Below are 18,692 nucleotides of genomic sequence, written 5' to 3' on the forward strand. Positions count from 1 at the left end.
GGCCTTGCTCGGGAGTGCTGAGAACAGTGGGTCCCAAGGCACTGAGTTCTGACCAAGGAGTTTATAGGATGAACTCAGGCTGCTACATGGGGTGCCCTCGTCTATTTAACTGAGCCAGAGGAAGCCCGGGGCCTGTGAGGCCCCATCTTGTAGTGTCTGGGGAAACAAGGGCTCAATCATCAGAGGCCACAGACTGTCCTCCTTCCTGACAGCTCTGGGACCAGATTCCCTGGGACAGCGTCTCTGACAAAACAGACTTCTCTCTGGGGCCCAAACCCCTATCTGTCCTCCACTGACTCACATGTGGGGCTCAGGCTTTTTCTTCCCACAGGAACTCACTTACTTATTTGGGGGAGAAGCACTTGAGCCAAACCCTTGGGGCTGGTCTGGTTGGCCTCAGGATTTATGAGAAAACAGGAGGTGTTTAATAGCCCATTTGCTTGCAGGTTTAACCTGGAACGCTGCAGAAATCTGCCAAACAGCCTGGCCACCAGGACAGGAGGGAGCTGTGGGGACACGTCTGGGGTTTCTGAGGTTGAGCCATCAATTGTCCGTTTGGTCCCTGCAATACTGAGTGACCTTGGGCAAGCATGTGGGCCTCTCTGAGCTCCATTTACCCCTAGATTTTTTCCTTCAGGGAGAGTGCGGTGCCCATGAACTGCTTTGTCCAGGACTCTCCTGGTCCTATAGTACATGCCCAAATACAGTCACCATATATGAGTACCTAGCAGGAAGGATGAATGGGAGGCAGGGTGACATAGGAGGACACCCTGAATCCAGATCCAGCCCTGCCGCCCCCCCCCCCCCCCACTAGCTGGGTGAGCTTAGACATGTCGCTTTATTCTGACCCTGAGGTGCATGGAGCTTCGGCCCCTTCTCAGGCCTGCCTATATATTTAATTTTGTCTTTATTACATTTTATTCTTAAAAGAAGGTCTCCCAAATCCTATAGGTCCCAGCCCCATAAACCTAGACCTACCCCTGCTTCTGGGCATCCAGCTCCTCATCCATACAGTGAGGAAGCATATTAAGGTTTCCTACAGCTTGAAAATGTTATGAGTCTAAAAGCCTAATGTTTGTCTTTGAGTATCGGGGTACAGAGGAGTAGGCCAGAAAGAGAATGAGAGAGAGCAGAGTAGTGGCTGGGAAGACCACACGGTCGGGAGAGGGGCAGCCAGATGGGAAAGGTGATGCATAGCTGGGGCACGTGGTGTGGTACCCAGGAATCAGACAATAGCCATCGGCAATGGGGGGGCAGGGGGGCGGGGGGGCCGCTGGCCCATCGGTGGTCGGGTGTGGACCTAATGTGGATTTTCTAAACATTGGGCAGGTGTGTGCTGATCTGAGCAGCACCCTCCTGACTAGCTCCATCCTGTTCCACCACTCCCTTTGCAGGGGTCTGGTCTGTCTTGGAGGCCTCTGTGCTGGAGACGGTCTCTGTGCAGGTCCAAAGGCAGCAGTGGGCCTTTGGGGCCTCAGACGAGGCACTCAGGGCCCAGGGACTCCAGAGCTCGTCTCAGCGAGGATGGACATGGATGTTCCTGGAGCCCAGCATACCCTGCATATACCTCTGCCCACAAACGGTGCTCAGCAGCCCCATGGAGGGTCTCCAAGCCCCTGCCGCTGCAGCCCCTGCCCTTGGGCAGACATTTGGTGACCTCAGAGCCCAGCACTCTGCTGGGACGAGCATCCAAGGCTGCGCCAGGAAAGCAGGGCTGGAGGGAGCAGTTCGGCAGGGGGCTAGACTGTTCTGTGCCTGTTTGGGGAAATCCCTCAGAGCTGAGCTGACTTGGCTCTAGAGAGGAACGAGGAAGGGGTGGAGGCGGGGGGCACTCACAGAGGTGTTCTGGCACTGCACGCTGGAGCTGTTGAAGCGCAGGGCGGGCACCCTCTGCTCCGTGCCCTGGATGCTGAGAATGCATTCGTACCCGCGCTGCCCGGACTGCGGCTGGGGGAGGTTCTTGGCCTTCAGAGTGATGGGCTTGATCACCTCCACAGGCACCAGGATCTTGTCCACTCGCAGCAGCTGGGGGCAGTCCTGGAAGAAACAGTACAGCTCGGGCTGGGGAGCGGGAAGCCGAAGCTTCTCCAGACACAGCCCAGAGGTCTGCCCTGCCCCGCGTTCCCACGGATGCAGTCACAGAAGGTTCTAGACACTGCTGCCCACCCCCCCTCCCCAGCCTCTATGTGGGAGAGAACGGGTCCGAGAAATCCCAGATCCCACAGTCACCATTTGGGGGCCACTTCTCACTGCCCACCCTCTGTGGGTTCCATTTTAATGCCCTCCAGACTCTGACACTCTTGGTTGCCTCTTCCCAGCCCCCCTCCCACCCTAGCAGAGACAGACTCTGCTGCTAGGTGTCCCATGTCCCACCTTGGGGCTGATGACCCCTGTGCTAGGCTGCCAAGAGTTGGGACAGAGAGACCAACAAGAGCAGCTCTGCAGTGAGCCCTGGGCCCCAGCTCTGGAAAGTGGGTCTGGACCACCGCAGGAGGGCCCAGGAGGGTCTTCCACATGCGGCTGAGTTGGGCAATGGGGAATGTTCTGGAATGAGCTCCAGAGACCTTTTAAAATCGAGAAGCTTCCTTCCGACTGCCCTCTGTGGCACCTGACCCCATGGAAATGCCCCTCAGAGCAGATACACATGGAGCACCTCTTGGATGCTAGCAATGAGCACACTCATCCCTCAGGCTAAGTGGGGCCCAGAGAGCCTTGGGGGATGGAGGAAATGACTGGGCCCTTTTTCCCTGAGGTAGTCAGCTCTGTCCTGGGAGGGCTGGGGGAAAAATGGGGTCAAATACAGAGTGTGGGTGCTCTGTCCTCTGTCCAAAGGTGGCAGGTGGCATGTAGCTGGATTCTGAGGACCTGGGTGGAAGAGAGTCAGTAATGCCAGGCCCGATGGGCATGGGCAGGAGCGAGGCCTTCTGCAGACACATGCAGGGCCTGGACCCCGCATGTCAGGCAGGTCCCAGCATCCCCCAGACGACTCCCATTATGACACTGGGTCATGCTGAGCCAGGTGGTTTCCGGGCAGGCTGGCCATCAAAAGCCTGGCATACCCATCCTTCTAAGGATGCTGCTCTCAGCAGAGGCTGCTGGCCTGTAACCCCAGCCTTCCTGCCCAGCCGAGTAAGACAGAAAGGAGCTGCCGGGGAACGGCTGACTGGAGGGGTCTCAGGCAATCAGGCAGCTGACAGCTGTCCCTCCTGGGTCTGAAGGCAAGCATGAGCCCCTTCTGTCACTGAAAGTTGGGAGGGCGAAGACCCGCATTCTAGTGCCTGCTGAGCTTCTGACAAGCTATGGAACCTGAGCACATCACACCCCAACTTGGAGACCCAACTTCCTTATCCGTCAGTCAGATGGGATCCAAGGACCCATTCAGCTCTTCCCAGTCCTGGTTCCGTGATTTGGGGTGGTCTCGCCTCTGTCCTTCCTCATTACCCTGGAGCCTTACTACAGGGGAGTGAGCGCTCCAGGCCCATCAAACTAACCCCCTCTCTCCTTCAGGCTGCCCGTACCTTTATTCTGCAAGGCAGCTAGCCGAGGTCTGGCAGACCCAGCAATCTCACTTCGGGATATATACCCCAAGAAATTGAAAGCGGAGACTAGAACTCGTTCGCTCATGTTCATAGCAACATTATTCACCACACCAAAAGGTGGAAGGCACCCAAGTGTCCATTAGCGGATGAATGGATGAACAACGCGTGATACATACTGAAAATGGAATATGATTCCATCTTAAAAGGAGGGAAATCTTAACACACATTGCAGTGTGTCTGAATATTGAAAACATTATACTAAGTGGAATAAGCCAGGCACAAAAGGACAACGATCACATGATTCCACTCATATGAAGCACCTAGAACAATCAACTTTATAGAGACAGAATGGTGGTTGCTGGGGGAGGGGAAATGGGGAGTTAGTCTTTCACGGGGACAGGGTTTTGGTTGGGGGAGATGACAAAGTTCTGGAGATGGATGGTGGTGATGGTTGCACAACAGTATGAATGTACTTAATGCCACGGATCTGCACTTAAAACTGGTAAAGATGGTAAGTTTTATGTGTGTATTTTTCTACAATTAAAAATAAATGAAAACACAGAAGAGCAGCAGGAGGGGAGAAGGGGCAGAGCGCTGAGCCTGGCACGTGGTCCTGAGACTCCAAAGCGCGTGGGTCTCCAGGGACTCAGGTCCCATATAGAGAAAGTTTTAGCAGCTCCATCCTATGCTCCTGCCTCGGCTGCCACCTCAGCAGCCCCCCCGCCCCAGCAAGATGAGAATTGCAGGACACAGAGAAGACAAGAATGATTTAGTGAATAGGAGGATGCACAAGACTGGAGCAGGAGGTGTGTGATGTTGGAGAATCAAGAGAGATCTATGAAAAGCAGGGAGTCTCAAGCCAGAGGGTGCTGACTGCACTCTTCTCTTTTCCTGAGACCCTGGGCAGCTCTCCTCTCCCTAAAGCATGCACAAGCCTGACCTCCCCTCCTGCTCCATCCACATCGGCATCATTGGGGAGCTGGGTCTGTGGTTGCATTTGGAGTAAGAGGAGTTCTGGATCTCTCGCTCCCATCTCCTAGAGCAAAATGTTACTACTGTCCATGAACAACGCTCAGCAAGTGTCTGGAATCTGGTAGCCCTCTGGACCAACCTAATGAATCCCTTCTACTTTGCAAAGGAGAAATTGAGGCAGGGAGCGGAAACATCATGGCTCAGTATCAGTAGACGTGTTGGCAGCTGAAGAAGCTGACCGCCAGCCCACCCTCTTCCCTCCCCTTAATGAAGGAGGCAAGTTCCTCCTGGTGGGCCGGGACTACATCAGGAGGACGCGGTGGGTCTGGAAGGATCTCCCCGTGCCCAGAGGGACTTCAGAGCTACTGTACCCTCCTGTGAGGGCTGGGACCTTGCCTGGGGCTGGGCTGCTTCTAGTCCAGGATGTGGGCAGACGCGTAAGCCTCTCTTCCCCTGTAAGATTCTCACTGAGGCTTGGCGCGAGTTCTTTAATGAGTCCTGATTGCCAGTGGCCCCATAAAGACCTAGTTTGCATATAAAAAGGTTGGCAGGTCTGAGAGTAAGTTCATTAATAATAATTGGAGAGGCCCAGGGCTGGGCAGGGCCCATTTTCCTCTGGTGGCACTGACGATTGACCCCAGTGTCCCTCCTAATTGAAATGTAAAATGGCAATTTTTCCCTAGGCAGCAAGGCATGAAGGGACCATGGCCACCACACTGCCCCCTCCTCCCACCCCAGCTCCTCAGACCCTGACCTGCGTCACACGGAGATTCCAGGTGTAAAACCACCTCTGCGGCTAAGGCTCCTGGGAAGTTGCAGAGAAACCCCCGTTTCTCTCTGACTTGGGTCCCAAGCACCTCCACCAAGGCCTAGGGCTCAGACAATCACCTCTGAGAGTCCTTCACTAACCTGGTTGGGGAGTCACTAGACTCTGAACGCAAGCCTATCTTCCTCCTGCTCATTTCAGAGCCTTGAAAGGGCTCTAATCGTTGCTTGGCTTAATGCTTAGTGGGGATTAAAAACTCCTCCTCCAAAGGGCTTTTGGGGGGAGGGTATCCCCATGAACTACCACATATAAAGCGTCTGACACAGACAGAACAAGCATTCAATAGATGTTTGTCTCCTCCTCATCTCCCGCTGCTGGGTTCAGGCTGCACCTTATCCCTCATCTACTCCCTTTTCCTACATTGCTTCCAAAGGACCCGTCTCCCCTGCTCCCGCCTCTGTGCGCTTTTCCACAAACACCCCATCAACTCCCACTGTCCAGCTTTTCCCACCCCTTCTAGGCTGCAGAACCTGACGATTTTAACAGCTCCAAGTGCCCCAAACACAGGGGAACAGGGACAGAGGCCCCGGGTCTGTCCACTGCTCTTCTAACAGCAGTCCCCTCTTCTGGAAGGTGACATCCTGCAGCAGCATGTTCTCTGTGCTCTGAAACGGGACTTCTGCCAGCCAACCACGTGGCTTTGGGCAAGTCTCCCAAACCGTCTGGGTCTCCTTGGCCACAGAATGAAGAGGCTGGTTTGGATTCAGTGAATTTTATGGTCCTAGATCTATTATTAACCCAGTAGACGACCTGGGACACACCATTATATAGCCTTTCTAAAGCTCAGTTTTCCCATCTCTAGAATGGGATAACAGTGTCTGCTCAACTAGCTCTGGGTATAGTATTCAAAGGTGGATCAGCTGCATGAACACTGGAGGGGCCTTCTGGAAGGGGCCATTTACCTCCCAGTAGGGAAGTATTTTAATATTTTAATAACTGGCACATTGGAACCTAGTACAGTCTTACAGGCGGTATGGTTCTGGTAGGCAGTGAGTGGTGCTGTCATGATTCTAGTTAACACAGCACGAGGGCTTAAAGGATTCCATCCAGCGCACCTTCTACCACCTCCATTACCTCCCCCGTGCTTTCCCATTTGCTATCTTGTTTCACAGCCCAATATGTATAATTGCCCCACGTTCATGATAAAGGAACCAAGGACACCGGTCACCTCATTCAGTTCCCACAATGATGAACAAAATCTTTTCACCTGATCATCTTCCTGACTTTCATCCCCACAGGATGATCTAGCCCCCATACAGAATTCCTCAGAAACGTAACACTCCTCTCTTTCAAGGAAGAGATTTCTCCGAGCTACCGTAAGAGAGAGGGCCAGCTCTTGGAGGTGGAAAGCACCTGCATTTAACAAGATCACGTGGAGAAAAATGAATGCATACATTCAGAACTAGATTCCCTTGGAGGCTGTTTTGCCTGTGGCTACACTCTGCCGTGGTAAGAACTGCAGGTCGAGTGTAACTGTGGTTTGAGGTGCAAGGAAATCTTGGACGTCTTGGCTTTCAGGCGGTGGCTCCGGGGGGCTCCAGGTCAACTGTCCAGGCCCGTGCACATTTTTGGTTTTCCCCGAAATGCACACAGAAGTAAAGATAGCACCGCTAATTGGAGGGAGCGGGAACATCAAGCCCAAGTGTGAAAGCAAAAAGAGGCCTTTCCATCCACTGTGTCCCGCATGTCAGTGGCTGCTTTGCACAGAGGTTTCACTGCATATTTAAATAACTGAACAAGGACATGAAGCATGCTGTGGAGCTGAGAGAGAAAACACTGCCCTTAGGGCTGGTGCTGCCTGGGGACGGGGGGTGGTAGGCCTGGGGATTTACAGCCCCGGTGTGTGTACAAGATGAGGGCTCTAATTCTCCAGGTTGTGACAGCAAGATGGGGGAACTGTGAAGCTCTGGGGGAGTGCGGGGCACGGGCGGCACCTAGGAGCAGCTAAGGAATAAGTGATTTGCAGGGTATGGCTCTCCACCAATGTCACCTTGGCCCCCACCAATTCCAAAGAAGCCAGCCCTAGCCCTAACCAACCCCCTCCAAATTTACACTCACCTTCTCAGACCCATGGTGCCCAATACAAAAATGTAACACGCCATATATTTTCTTGCTGTTCCCCAAGTTTATAATGCCATTAGTGTGATCTACGATGGGCTGGTTTATGGAGAGAGCAAAGTAATAATACAGAAAGGAAATACCCATAATCTCAAGGGGGGGAGGGTGGGGCAGACGAGACTGATGGAAAGTGCAGTTGTCTGGAGACAAGGCAGCCCAGGAATGGAGTATCTGGAGTGGGGGCGGCTTGTGGGTTGGAAGCAAGTTCTTTAGCTGGGGTTGGCTTTGTTTTCTCAAAGGAGGGTGAAGGGCATGGCGAGGGTGGTTTGGTTCCCTTGCGTTGGGCCCCAGGAAGGGCTCTTCTTGTCAGAATCACTGACAAGGTAGCTGACCCGATTTCCCTCCAGAGGCCAGTGGTGGTGGGGGGGTGGGTAAATGCCCTTGGCCTGCCCTGTCTCAGGACATGGAGCTTACTTCAGTCCAGGGGCTACCCCCCAGCCCCCGCCAGCTCTTCGTTCCAGGAGAGGACTGACAATGGGGGCTGGCAGATGTTATCATGCCCATGTTGTCTACAGATGCATGTCCGGGGTGTGGGGGTGGTAGGGAATGTGAGAAGAACCTTTCTAGCACTGCTTTGGAAATCAGGTAGAATTCATTTTGCCTCTTCTGATCTTACACATGCTCTCTGGAGTAAACGCTGTTTGAACTTCCAGAAGAGAGGGCCTGCAGGAGCTTTCTCTCTGAGCCTGTGTACCATGGGCCTTCCTAGCAAAGCGCATCTGGTCTGATGCCCAGGGAACAGCTTTAGCAGCTGACTTTGCTTTTCAGTTTAGATGAGAGATAATAGTAAAATAGTCTATGGAGCATAAATTCTTGTCAGTGGATTTGCTTTTCCATGGAAAAGCGCCTTTGTTCCCTATGGATCACTGTTATTATGTGTATGGGCCTGATGGGGGCTCAGGTCATCCTGAGCCTGGAGATTCCAAAGCCACTCAGGGACTGGAGGCCCTTCCCGCCTGGGTCCCCTGTTAACAGCTGCCCCTGGGAAAGGCTGTTCCATTGGGAAGCAAGGAGTCTCTCCTGACTCTGGCAGAATGGGGCTGAGTGCAGCAAGACTCACCCCTTCCTCTCTCTTTTCTTTTTGGTACCCAGGATCTGGCAGCTGATCTAAAGACCCAGCCTTGTGATCGCAATGCCATCATTAGTTGAAACAAAATCATTCCTTGTAACTGGAATATAGTTACTATAAACAACATACGTTTATTGGGCACTCTATTTCTAAGAGTTGTAATTATGCTAGAATACTTGCCATTAATATAATAACAACATTGATCGACCAGTTCTCTGTTCCAGACTAATAACTTCACCTGAATGTACTCTTTGTTCAGGGGGAGGGAGGAAGATGTAATTCAACATCCCTGGTGATAGTCAACAAAGCCAGTGTTGAAATGGAAGATGCAGGGATGAAAGCCTTCCTAGGGATACAAGATGGCGCTGGGGCAAAGAAGAGCCACCTGGCAGTCTCCCTCTTGACTAACAAAAGGACCCTGTCCGCGTCCCCACACTCAGATGTTGAAAGGAAATGAAAGCCTGGGGACTTACAGAAGACTCTCTGGGCCCGGCTCCCTCTTTCATCTATGGGGATTGGTCTGGGCCTGGATGTCCAGGGGAGCCACAGGCCCTGAGGCCAAGTGGCAGTCACCCTGGTAGATGGGACAGGGAGACCGTAGCCTGGACTTGAGCACTCACCCTCTGAGACCACTTCTTGGGCATGGACCGCTCCTTGGTGCTGTCCAGCTTCTTTCCACTTACAATGAAAGAACTTTAGAGATCATGTAGACCAACGGTCCCATTTTACTCATCTCTAAATGCAGACTACAGATGTCTTATGCACCTTGGAACCTCTCGCAATGCCCTACGTATGGGAAGTGCTCAGGAACTGGGTAATGCAGGACGAAAGGTGACCCATAGCAAAGCTTTGGGTACCATGCTGTGAATAAGCTCTTCCCCTGGCAGGGGGAGGGAATGCTTCTGTCCGGGGTCTTCTATAAAATCACCTTTCAAATGTCTAATTTTGTTTGTTTATGCCTTATTCCTGCTACTCTCTCTTCCCAGAAACAAAAAATATAGAAAACAAAATAACAACATGAAAAAAAGGTCACCTTATTTCCATTAGCAGCCAGGGGCTTTCCTTTTAAGCTCTGAGCACAATGACCTCCTTCCATGACCCCAAATGGCTGGATCAGTCAAGAGTCCACAAATACTTATTGCTTCTTTTCCCTTTGGTACATTCCCCAGGAAAATGCCACTACAATGATCATCATGAAGTGGTCAACTCTGGATTCTCCTCACAACTATACTCAAAACGGCCCCAGTATTGAGCTGGGTAGAAGGCAGCCTCCAAACTTGGACCAGAAACACAACCTCAGAGCTTCCTTTTCTTAGAATAAATAAACATCCAGGAAAAAGAGGAGCAAAGGTGACTTCAGTTCAGTGATGCAATGAGGGAAGCATGGTGATTCCAAGTTCCCTGGGAGCCTCTTGCTGTAATGGCCTGCGAGGCTCACCGTAACGCAGCTCAGGTGAAATGCAAAGTGTCTGAGTGCGGCCCTGGTAGGTTAGTTCATCGCCACCTTCCATTGGCCACGTTCCTCCAGGCCTCTTCCTTTCTTGGGAGCCCCGGCATCAGACCCTGGGAGGGGCTGTCCCTCACCGGCAGCCTTCGTAGGCGGGGCGTTGTGCCTGGCTGGCAACCAGGGCTCTCTAGGACATCGTCCTTCTACAGGGATCCCTGAACTGCACTGGGAAACATGGTGGGCTCTTGTTTTATTCTCTCCTAGTTCTTTCTTCCTCCTTCTGAGTGGCAGATGCAAGCTTCTTTTATGTATTTAAAAGAAAGAAACTTGGGACAAGAGGAGCAAACAAGAGAGAAAAAGCAGAAACTTGAAAACCTCCTTCAAGGTAATTAAATGATTAGGGGCCTTTGAAATCCACCAGACAGCTCAATTGTTTCTGTTTCATCTAGTTTACCCTTGGGCCTCTCCACACATGAAACCTGTGCCAGACACATCAGTCTGGAAAGCTGGAGAGAGGCTCAAGACCGCTCTGTTTCTGCTCTCATCAAGTAACTTACAGGTTCCCGAACAAAGTAAGAGGTTTCTTCCTGGGCCCTTGGCCCCTGGTCCTGGGGGCTGGGGGGGTGAAGCAGACCTTCCTCTCCTGACCACATGCCCCAAGGTAAAGGCTCAGGGTTGAGGAGACTGGACAGCCTTTTATCAGGGTCTTGTGCCCCTTGCTGTCAAATCCATGTCTGTCCTACTAGCTTTAGATCCGTTTTGTCTTAAAGAGGAACAGGATCGACACCTACATGTTAGCTTCACATTCCTTTTTAAAGCCGACATGTAATCTCTTTCTTCCTTTTCCCCCTAAAGGGACCATCTAAGTCTGGGTCTCTTTTCTCGATTATGATCCAGAGCAGCCATTTCTAGCCAGACAGACCTCATCTTAGAAGGAGAGGGCTTTACGTCTGGAGACTTCCACGGCCTCTTCTTCCTCCTCTTTGTTTCTCTCTTGTTTCTTTCTTGTTTGCTCCTCATGTCCTCCCACTCAGTCGGATCATCCTCTCCCCATGACCACCTCACCATTCCTTGCCTTTACCTCGAAAATCAATTGCCCTGTCCACCCTCTACCTGTAGAAATTTTGCTCAGCCATCCGAGCCTGGGAAGGTGGGATTTGGAGCTCGAGTTTTCTCATTGCCAAGCAGAGCTCAGTCATTGTCCCCGTGGGCTGGCAGAGCCCCATGCAGCAGGTGCTGGGAGTGGGGAGTACATCACCCTTCCCATTCAGCCTCAGGGACAAGACAGCTTCCCTCCTGCCGTTAAAGGTTTGGCCAAAACTAGGGTTCCCATGGAGGTAGGAGTCTGGGAGAAGGGGACAAGTGCACTGTGATGGGCCTTTCTGTTCTCACCATTCCCTTCCTGTCCCCCAAACAGATTTTGTGCTTCCTGCACCAGCACCATTCTTGGCTTTCGTAGCTGTGGGGTGTGCCACATGGTCATGGCGCCTGTGTGGGCATGGAAGGGGCTGGAAGGTACACCTAAGGCAGGGGAAGGGGGTGAAGATGTTGGAAACTGAGTCCAGTGTTGACAGAGAGAGCATGGGCCAGGATGGCAGTTCTGGCCCTGCATTCAGTGGGGTCTAACCAACACTGTATATAGATAAATACCTTTCTAGTCTAAATAACCATGTTCTAAAGCAACCACTCTGTTCAGTCCTACTGGTCTGATGGATGGGGTCACATAGGCACCATAATGGCTGAACAACAGCAGACTTTTCCAAAGTATTTTTATACCAATTATTTTTGAGGTCCTTGCCCACAAACTTACATCCTAAGAAAGGCAGCAATGCAGGTATAGAGTATTTCTATTATGTTGATGAACAGTGTTCAAGGATAAGAATAGGGGTGCCTGGGGGGCTCTGTCTGTTAAGCATCTGACTCTTGGTTTTGGCTCAGGTCATGATCTCAGGGTCGTGAGATTGAGCCCCTTGTTGGGCTCCGTGCTCAACGTGGAGTCTGCTTGAGATTCTCTCTCTCCACCTCCCCCTCTGCCCCTCCCCCCATGCACACACTCTTTCCCTCTCTCTCTCTCAAGAAACAAAAAACAAAACAAAACCACCACCACCACCAAAAAAAGGATAAGAATAAAGATTAGGAGAGAATAAAAACACAGCTTCTTAACCATGGAGCCAACTCTAGTGATTCCCAAATGGGACTGACTACACCATAGAAACCAAGAACCAAGCCAACCCCCAGAGCTTCTCATCCAGTTGGTCTTCGGGCAGGGGTGGTGGTGGTGGTGGTAAACTTTGAGTTTCTAACATGTTCACAGGTGATGCTGATGCCACTGATCTGGGAACCACACTTGGAGAACCACCACTCTGGTTGATAAGTTGACCTTTCTTTCTTATTTCTCTCTCCCTGTTACTCAAATTGTCCAATTTGGTATCAGATATGCTCTGTGGACAATGCTCTGAGGGACAGCCAAGGAGTCTATATATAGTCTCGCTGTGTACTTATAATTATTTCTATCACACACACACACACACACACACACACGCCCATCTCTCTGGAATTGTTCTAGAGCTCACCTGGCATGTGGAGGGTCTTCATGGCTGGAGTGACCTGGAATGCACTTTTGCCTGTAGCTGACCCTCCAGGACTGACCCAGAGCCCACTAGCCCCAGGGTCAGAGCTATGCATGTTCACTTCTTTCATGAAATGGTCCCTTAAGAGCCAGGGTTGGGTGGAAGCAGGTGCTGTGGGATTTGCCTTTGTTTTCTCTTCTCAAGGGTAGGCTTGCCTCGTGAGGCCCATGCTCACGGCCAGCAACACTCATGGCTCCAGGTGCCAGGACCTACCTCGGGCAGCTTCACTCGGCCTTCCTGGAAGGAGCAAGACTTGGGGTCATGGGTACAGACGTGCCGGTATTTGCACCAGTGACATTGATATGGGCTCTCCACGCAGGACAGGCACCTGCCCACAGAGAAGAAAGAGGCACAAATCACAGAACGTCGGTGAACCCAAAGCAGAGGGCCTAAGACTCCTGGGTCTAGCAAAATATTTTTTAATAGTAAGTGAGAAACCACCTTCCAACACTCAGGAAGAGCAGATCCGATACAAATCTGTCCCTTTCTGCTCCAAGTTCTCAGGATGCCCAGATTCTGTGGCTTCCTCCCCCTCATTCAGGTAGGTGAAAACCTTGGTCCCCAAGGGCCCAATCCACACATGTCCTCCATCTCCATAGGATGGTGCCCTCTTTTGTGGAGCTGGGGAACAATGAGGTCTGGAGTAGAGGGGTTCATCCGGAAAGCCCATGCATTTAGTGTCAAGAAAGAAATAGAGTTTTAATTCCAATTGACTCCAGGATCTCACTGTCAAGGACCCACATGGACCCACCCCAGAAGAGGAAGGTTCTAGGCTACTGTCCAGTGCAGTGGGTCCCCACACAGTTAGCAATCCTGTTTCTACACTCCATCCCCAAGAAACAAAGGCAACGTTATCAGAGCTTCTTCCTGTTTAAAACCCAGCATGGTTCCCGTCTTCCAGAGGGTAAAACCCAAATGCCTTGCCCTGTGGGCCGAGCCCTTTACGATGTCCAGGCCCACTGTCTCCACATGTGTTTGCTGTTTCAGTTGTGAACAGGCCATGCTCTCCCCATGCTGTCCTGCCTGGGGTACCACTCCCCCTTCCTTCATCTGCCCATCTCCTCTTCCTTCTTTGACCAACAGAGAGTTGGTCACACTGGGCCCTTGTCCCATTAACCACTCTGTTTATGTCTCTGGGACTGTCCTGGCCTTTCTGTATCATATTTTACTTATTAATTATCCCACTAGTCCACAAGGCCATGACTTCTTGAAGCAGAGCGTGAGTCTTTGAGCCTTATTCATTGTTGACCCTTCTTGTCTAATGACACTCCTTGTATCTAGTAGATGCTTAAAATTATTTTGTGGACTGCATGGAAACTTCACACATGATTTAATCTGTCTATTCTGCTTTCCTAGAGGGGCAAAAAGGGAGCAAGGGAAGAGGTCACCAAGTGGTAAAGCCACAGGCAGCTCCGTGGCAAGAAGCAGGGAGAGAATTCTGGCGTCAAAGCAACTTGTTTTTGGCTAGGAGGCCTGACTACCTCTTACTTGGATCCCCAAAGATAGCCAAGCTCTGGACCCACAACTGCCATAACCAGAGAGGTAGACTAACATTCCTCCAGCCTAGAGCCCGGAAGTGTCTTTGGTTATGTTAACTAGCTTGTTCTATAGGGAGAGGTAAACAGAAAAGCATTTTAAAACAAGCAGGGCTTTATGAAATCAGGTCCTGTGGTTTTCAAACTATGCTCTGTGGAACCCTAAGGGTTCCATGGAGTTTTGTTGGAGACAAGGAGATAGATGTGTGGGGTTCCAAGACAGAGGGGTCCCAGGCCCTCCCAACCCTCAACCAGAGTAGCTCCTACTTCCATCTGTTTTTTGTATATTGGGTGTCTACACCTAATTTTGGTTGGAGAAAGGTTTCTATGGTTCATACCTTCTCAGTCTGGTCCAACTCCTTCATTTTAGAGAGGAGATAATCACATGATAACAGCAAAAACATGAGCAGTGCCCAGACAGTGGCTCTAAATGCTATTCTTGTAATGACTCTTCTAGTCCTCACAGCTGTCTTGTGGACCAAGCAGTGTTGATGAACAGGGGCGGGGGCGGGGGGGGGGGGGGGGGCCCCGCCAACCGAGACTCTGCCCGGAAGGGCCCTGGCTGTGTCGGCAGTGAAATATTTGGGTGACATTCTTGGAAGGAGGACTACAATTTCCCCACAGACGGGACACTGGGGACACAGAATGGTTAAGTTTCCAGCTGGTGTGACTCCAGAGCCCGAGACTCTGCCCTCCGTGCCTTCCCTTGGGAAGCGGACGCTTCAATCAAACAGGGCCAGGGCTAGAGCTGGTTCCCGTCAGCACATGCCCCACTCTGACCCTCTGCAGCTCGAGGCCTGACCCAGCCCACAGGGGACTGGGGAGAGCTGGGTGTTCAGTGCCTGGCCTGGACACATGGGGGCTCCTCTCCCTCCTCAGACCCCTCTATTCACCCAGGGCACTGGCTGCTCTGTTCTTCAGGTGAGGGCCACCCTCCTCCTCTACAGAACCAAATTGGGTTAGACAGACTGATGCCAGCGAAGATGTATGGGCTAGGGATTTGGAGATCCCACCCCGCTGGTTCTTCCTCTGCTCATTCCTGCCTCTTCCCGTTAACCCCATGGGTACCAGAGGGGGGCCCTGTCTCATCCTCTTTCTCCCTACAGGCCCTCTAGATGGCAGCTCCTTGCCAACAGGGCTGGCGCCTTCAGTCTCCGGATGAACCTTGACCCCAGGAACAGGGAGTGGAGTGGGGCTGGAGCCACTTACGAATTGTGGACACTGCAGTTGTAAAAGACAAAGCTGGTGCTGGCAAAGGTCATGCCTGTCTCCTTCGACTTGAGCTGCAGCTGGACGACATGGTGGTCCCCTGTGGGGTAGAGCCAACCACAAGTTCAGGCGGGAGGCCAAGGCCCCGTGTGAGGTTCCCACTGAGAGTGATGTATGCGGGGAAGCGGGAGCCCGCTCCCCCGGGGGGTGCTCTCAGCTCGGACAGGACTCTGATTCAGCAGGGCCCAGGCCCAGGACAACTCTGAGAGCATCTGCAGAGGGCGCTTCTGGTCTGTTCCTCCGTCCACGCTGTGTTCCCAGCACCTACCCCTCACATGCTCACCAGCTTCTCTCCTGCCTGCACACTCTCACAGGCTGGCGTGTGGGGTGTCCACGCCAGACTCACAGAATTGCGCATGCACACACACACACACAGATTAGCCACCAGGACAAATGTGTCGGCTCTAACGCTGCCACAGGCCACACAGGAGGTTTTGCATGCATGTGCGCGTATGCACGCACCTAAGTTCATTCCCCATCTCGGTAAGGAGACACCCTGAGCTGACGTCCCCGCCTTGGGCGATGGGGTGGGGGGGCGGCGGCTCAGGGCTCCATTCGGGCCGGTGTCCCTGCAACCCTCAGCTGGCGCCAGGGAGGAACTAGAGCCCATGTTTAATTCACAGCCCTGACCCCAGGCCCCCACTTCCAGTCTTGTTCTGTGCCCTCCCCGAGAGTCTCATTAATCAATCAGCTTGGAACAAATGTGACAAGCCCAAATGGGAGCGCCAACATGGAATCAATCTGCCCAGGCTGGGCCTGTCCCTCACCGGCACTGGGCCTCTTTCCACCCCTGATCCTCCCATTGCAGCTCCGGGAAGGCATGGCACAGTGGGGATGGCAGGCAGGGGCCCGAGATCAGAGACCCAGCAGTGCAGGCAGGGTAAGGGGCCAGATGAGCTCTGGCACCCCCACCCCTGCTCCTGACCAGCTTCCCCTCCCCCACTGCCCCTCCACGCCCGCCCTCTCAGGCTCCAGGGCAATCTCTGAACTCAGCTGGCACATTCTCATGCTGTCCTGGCCTTGCCCTCCCTCCACTCTCTTTGCAGCTGCTCCTTACCTAGGATGATGCTGCCTCCAGGAAGCTCACCTGGTTTCAACAGTCATTTCTAAGAGCAGCGAAAAGACACTTCACCCCTTCTTCCGTATCATACCCGCCAATGCACCCCCTCCCTGACTCTCCCCTGCCTGTGGGCTCCCTCAGTGCCCCCACGGCTGTCCCGAGTTCTTGTCAGGTCAGGAGGAAGGACATGCCACCCCGCTTTTCCTCCGGGGACCACTCACCGTTCTCGGTGATTATCCGGGGCACCTCCTTGGCTGCTGGGGAGTAGCACTGGATCTGATTGCCTACCACCAGCCCATCCATCTCTGACAGGTCCTCAAAGGTGCAGTTGACGCCAGCTGACAGCTCCGGGACATTGTATGTCTCTAGGACCAGCTGCGAACGGCCAGGCAAGGGGAGAGAGAGGAAGAGAGTGAAGTGGGGAAAGGGATGGGGCGTAGTAAAGGAAGAAAGAGGGAGATCAAGAGAGATCAGAGAGAAAGAAAAGAGGGAAAACAGGAGGCGATATTAACACATAGAAGAAGAGAGCCCATTAATCCATCACAAGACAGAGACAAGGTGGTGGGGTGGAAAGAGACAGACACAGAGGAACCTTCATTACATATGGATGGATTTGGCCCCAGGAAATGGGAATGCTTAGGGGATGTGTCTGTAGAAAGAAAGGCGGGCAGGACTGAGGTATTGCTGGTCAAGCTCCTCTTCCATGGTCCCTAGTTTTGGAAAAATGGCAAACCAACCACCAAGGGCCCAGTGCATGAACATGGGAGCCATCCTGCCCCCTTTCTCCCTCTGCACATACATCCTTCCCATCTTACAGACAAACATGTAGTTCCCAACAGCCTCCCTCTCTTGGTCACCCTTTTGATCCTCTTTGGTATCACACTTTTCCCTGTCTTTCTACCCATTGTGCAGAAAGCCTCTGCCCCATATTCCCGTGCACGTTCCCCTCTTCCATCTCCAGGGATGCATCTTTTAAAGCTGCTCTTGATCAGCTAGGCTGGTCAGGCGTGGCCCAGCTTTCCTGAGAAGCCTTGGTGGGCTTCGGTGGGAAGAGGGTTCTGCCACGTCCCTGGACCCAGATCCCCCTGCCCTTACCAGGACATTGTACTGGGAAACAGAGATATTGCTGGGATGGACGGTCAGCCGGACGCATTGCTTCATCTCAGAGGCAAACCTGCGGGGCTCTCTGGACCGCTCACAGCGCTCCTTCCGGGTGCATCTGGAGGGACAGAGCAACGTGTGACTCAGGAGAAGGCCACTTACTCCGGCGAGGGGCCGATGCGGAGGTCAGGCCCTGCGAGCAGCTCCCAGGACATGCCCAAACTCAATGTGTCCAGGATTGACCTTTTCTGCCCCCTTCCTCCAGCCTGGTCCTCCCCCACCAAGCCCGAATTTGAAAAAGATGGCAATTCTAATCACTTGTTGCCAAATGCAGAAACTTGAGGGTCATCCTAAAGACCCCTCACATCCTCCTCATTCACATAAAGAGTTGCAGAGTCACTATTCTACCTCCCCACTCATCCTCAGCCCTCCTCCCCTCTTAGGCAAACCGAGACCTGTTCCCACTGTATATACAAGATACTCTTGCAGATTTCCTCGCCTTGTGCTGCCCAGTTCTGCTCTCTGGACCACCCTCCCTCCACATTTCCCCTGTCCAACTTCTACCTACCCTTCCAGACATGGGTCAACTATTATGCATCTGCAATCTCTCCCACCACCAGCCTAGGCAAAGTTAAGAGCATTTGGGGGTTTCTTTCGTCTAGAACTTCTTCGATTATATGATAATTACTGGGTTAAGCGCAGCCCTCTCCTACCAGGTGTGAGCTCAAAAGAAGAGACTCTGCCTGACTTATTTCGGGATCCCCAGTATACCTCAAGTCCAGTAGACAGAAGACAAATGTGGGTGGGTGGGAGGGAGGGAAGGAAGGATCAAAGGAGCAGAGTGGAGCAGTTCAAAGCATGCTCTGGAGCCAGACTGCCTTGGACCCAAATCCCAGTTCCCTGGCACAGGGTAACTGCTAGAGAAGGTTTCTATTATTGCTTAGCATCCTGTGTCGTTCAAAGTATACTGTGTCACAGGTGGACCACATTCAGGGCAACCTGGGATCTCACAGGCCTAACTGACGGGGCTAGTGAAACATGCACATAAGAATCACGGCCCTTCACCCATATGTGCACATCACACATAGGGGAAGGTGCTTAAGCTCTCCGCCTGGGCCGGGGAGTT

General features: G+C 52.5%; 1 protein-coding gene across 1 annotated transcript in view; it reads right to left on the reverse strand.

The window, feature by feature from the left end:
• PLXNA4 (plexin A4) overlaps positions 1-18,692 on the reverse strand; it is a 421,883-nt gene that overhangs the window by 76,670 nt on the left and 326,521 nt on the right. The window contains exons 6-10 of the mRNA XM_035021130.1: positions 17,561-17,684; positions 16,687-16,840; positions 15,346-15,445; positions 12,815-12,929; positions 1,837-2,037 (exon numbers count right to left, since the gene is read on the reverse strand). Of these exons, the coding sequence (XP_034877021.1) occupies positions 1,837-2,037; positions 12,815-12,929; positions 15,346-15,445; positions 16,687-16,840; positions 17,561-17,684 (694 nt within the window). The remainder of the gene's footprint in view (positions 1-1,836; positions 2,038-12,814; positions 12,930-15,345; positions 15,446-16,686; positions 16,841-17,560; positions 17,685-18,692) is intronic.

This window comes from Mirounga leonina, unplaced genomic scaffold (genome assembly GCF_011800145.1).
Source record: "Mirounga leonina isolate KUSES-001 unplaced genomic scaffold, KU_Mleo_1.0 Mir_174, whole genome shotgun sequence".
Lineage (NCBI taxonomy): Eukaryota > Metazoa > Chordata > Mammalia > Carnivora > Phocidae > Mirounga > Mirounga leonina.